Source organism: Nothobranchius furzeri, chromosome 13 (assembly GCF_043380555.1).
Source record: "Nothobranchius furzeri strain GRZ-AD chromosome 13, NfurGRZ-RIMD1, whole genome shotgun sequence".
Taxonomy (NCBI): Eukaryota; Metazoa; Chordata; class Actinopteri; order Cyprinodontiformes; family Nothobranchiidae; genus Nothobranchius; species Nothobranchius furzeri.
This window is the reverse complement of record NC_091753.1, coordinates 34500665-34502358: the sequence shown is the minus strand read 5'-3', so window position 1 is coordinate 34502358 and position 1694 is coordinate 34500665. Positions and strand designations below refer to the sequence as shown.

Sequence of the window (1694 nt, the reverse complement as noted above, 5' to 3'; positions counted from 1 at the left end):
CAATGACAACAGCCTCATCTTTATTAAGTGTAGTTACCTTATTAAAGACAGAGAAGGAAAGAAACGATCTTTTATGTAGCGCCTCTCAAGACAAAACTCACGAGGTGCTTCACAAAAAAAAACATTTTAAATATAAAAATATTTTTATAAAGTGGTAAAAAAACATGTTTAAAATAAAAAAATGTAAATTGTGAGTTAAAAATGTAAAGAAAGAAAGAGAGAGAGAGAGAGAGAGAGAGAGAGAGAGAGAGAGAGAGAGAGTAAATAGGGAAGAATAAATACTTGAGTGTGAAGCAAAGAAAACACTAATAAAATAAAGCCACTGAAATACAGACACACTGCAATCAACAACATATTTCAATATCTAACAAGAACAAGATGAAATGCAAAATATGTGTGAAAGCAAAACAAGCGTCTTGCAACTTTGACAACACTACTCGTTGTCATCATCCTCCCTTGGGCAGCCCTGGGTGTGCAGCTGGCACAAGTCAGCAATAATCATGTGCAAGAAACAGGCTGCCATTATTATCATCTCCACAGTTTTGATGTTGGTGTTCTGAAGATCACGGAGACGCCTCCACATGCACTTTATTCGTCCAAAAACTTGTTCAACAACCACCCTACCACAACTGATCTTGTTATTCTTAAGTTGTTCCTCACAAGTCAGGGTTCCATTGTCGCATTGAGGGGTTACAACAAATGGAAAATCTCGCTCGATGTGTGCGCTGTCTCCAAGTAAGCTGTAACCAACCATTTTCTCTTGCCATGATTCACAGAAGGGAGAAGCCCTCAACATCCTTGCATCATGCACCCTTCCAGGTGGTCCAGCACAAATGTCCACGAATCTTCCTCTGTCATCCACAATCCCCTGGAGAAGGACAAAGAAGAAAGACTTTCTTTTCTTGTAGTCTACACCTTGTACTGGTAGCTTCTGCACCCTTATATGACACCCATCGATGGCACTAATGACACCAGGGATGCCACAGAGTTGCTGAAAAGCAAGAGCAGATGTTGCTTTCTCACAGGCATTTGGCCAGGAGACAAAGTTTGAGGCAAGTGTGCAAAGTATTTTAAGCACATCCACAATGATTTGGTGTGCCGCAGACTGGAACACATCAAATTTGTCCGACATCTCTCTAAAGCTGTTTTGGTTCGCCATGTACCACAGAAACATCAGCACCTTCTTTGTCACAGGAACTGGTGGCAGGCCTTGATGGTGTTCCCTGCCTACTCCATTCTCCTGCAGCTTCATTGTCAGGTATTCAAACTGTGGCCTGGTGACCCTAAAATGGCGAGCAAAGGTGTGCTCATCCATGTGCAGCCACACCTCCCACTCTGTTCCAGTCTTCAGAATAAGCCTCTTCGTTCTCTGCAGTAGGAGATGACAGTACATCCTAAGAAGAAGAAACCAGTTTTTTATTGTGCATTTCAAGATAAAAATCACAAAGCACTTCACAGTAAGAAGAGAAAATAATAGTTTTAGCTTAAATTAAAACACCACTTAATCATTATCGTATTACTCCTAAATACACATACATAAACAAACACTTAATTACAAATCCGACAACATATTTGTCTTTTATTTTTTGTTTGCATCTCACATTACAACAATATGATTTATATCCCTTTAAAAAAAATTGGAGAATGGCACAACACACAATGAAGGTTGAAAATCCTGACGAAAGACTCAACCA

The 1694-nt window shown here is 39.8% G+C and overlaps 1 protein-coding gene across 1 annotated transcript; it reads right to left on the bottom strand.

The window, feature by feature from the left end:
- Window positions 1-433: 433 nt before the first annotated feature.
- Window positions 434-1393, bottom strand: LOC129163944 (uncharacterized). Its single transcript, XM_054743305.1, has one exon. It carries the CDS (start codon window positions 1391-1393, stop codon window positions 434-436), a length of 960 nt encoding a protein of 319 aa, XP_054599280.1.
- Window positions 1394-1694: the final 301 nt, after the last annotated feature.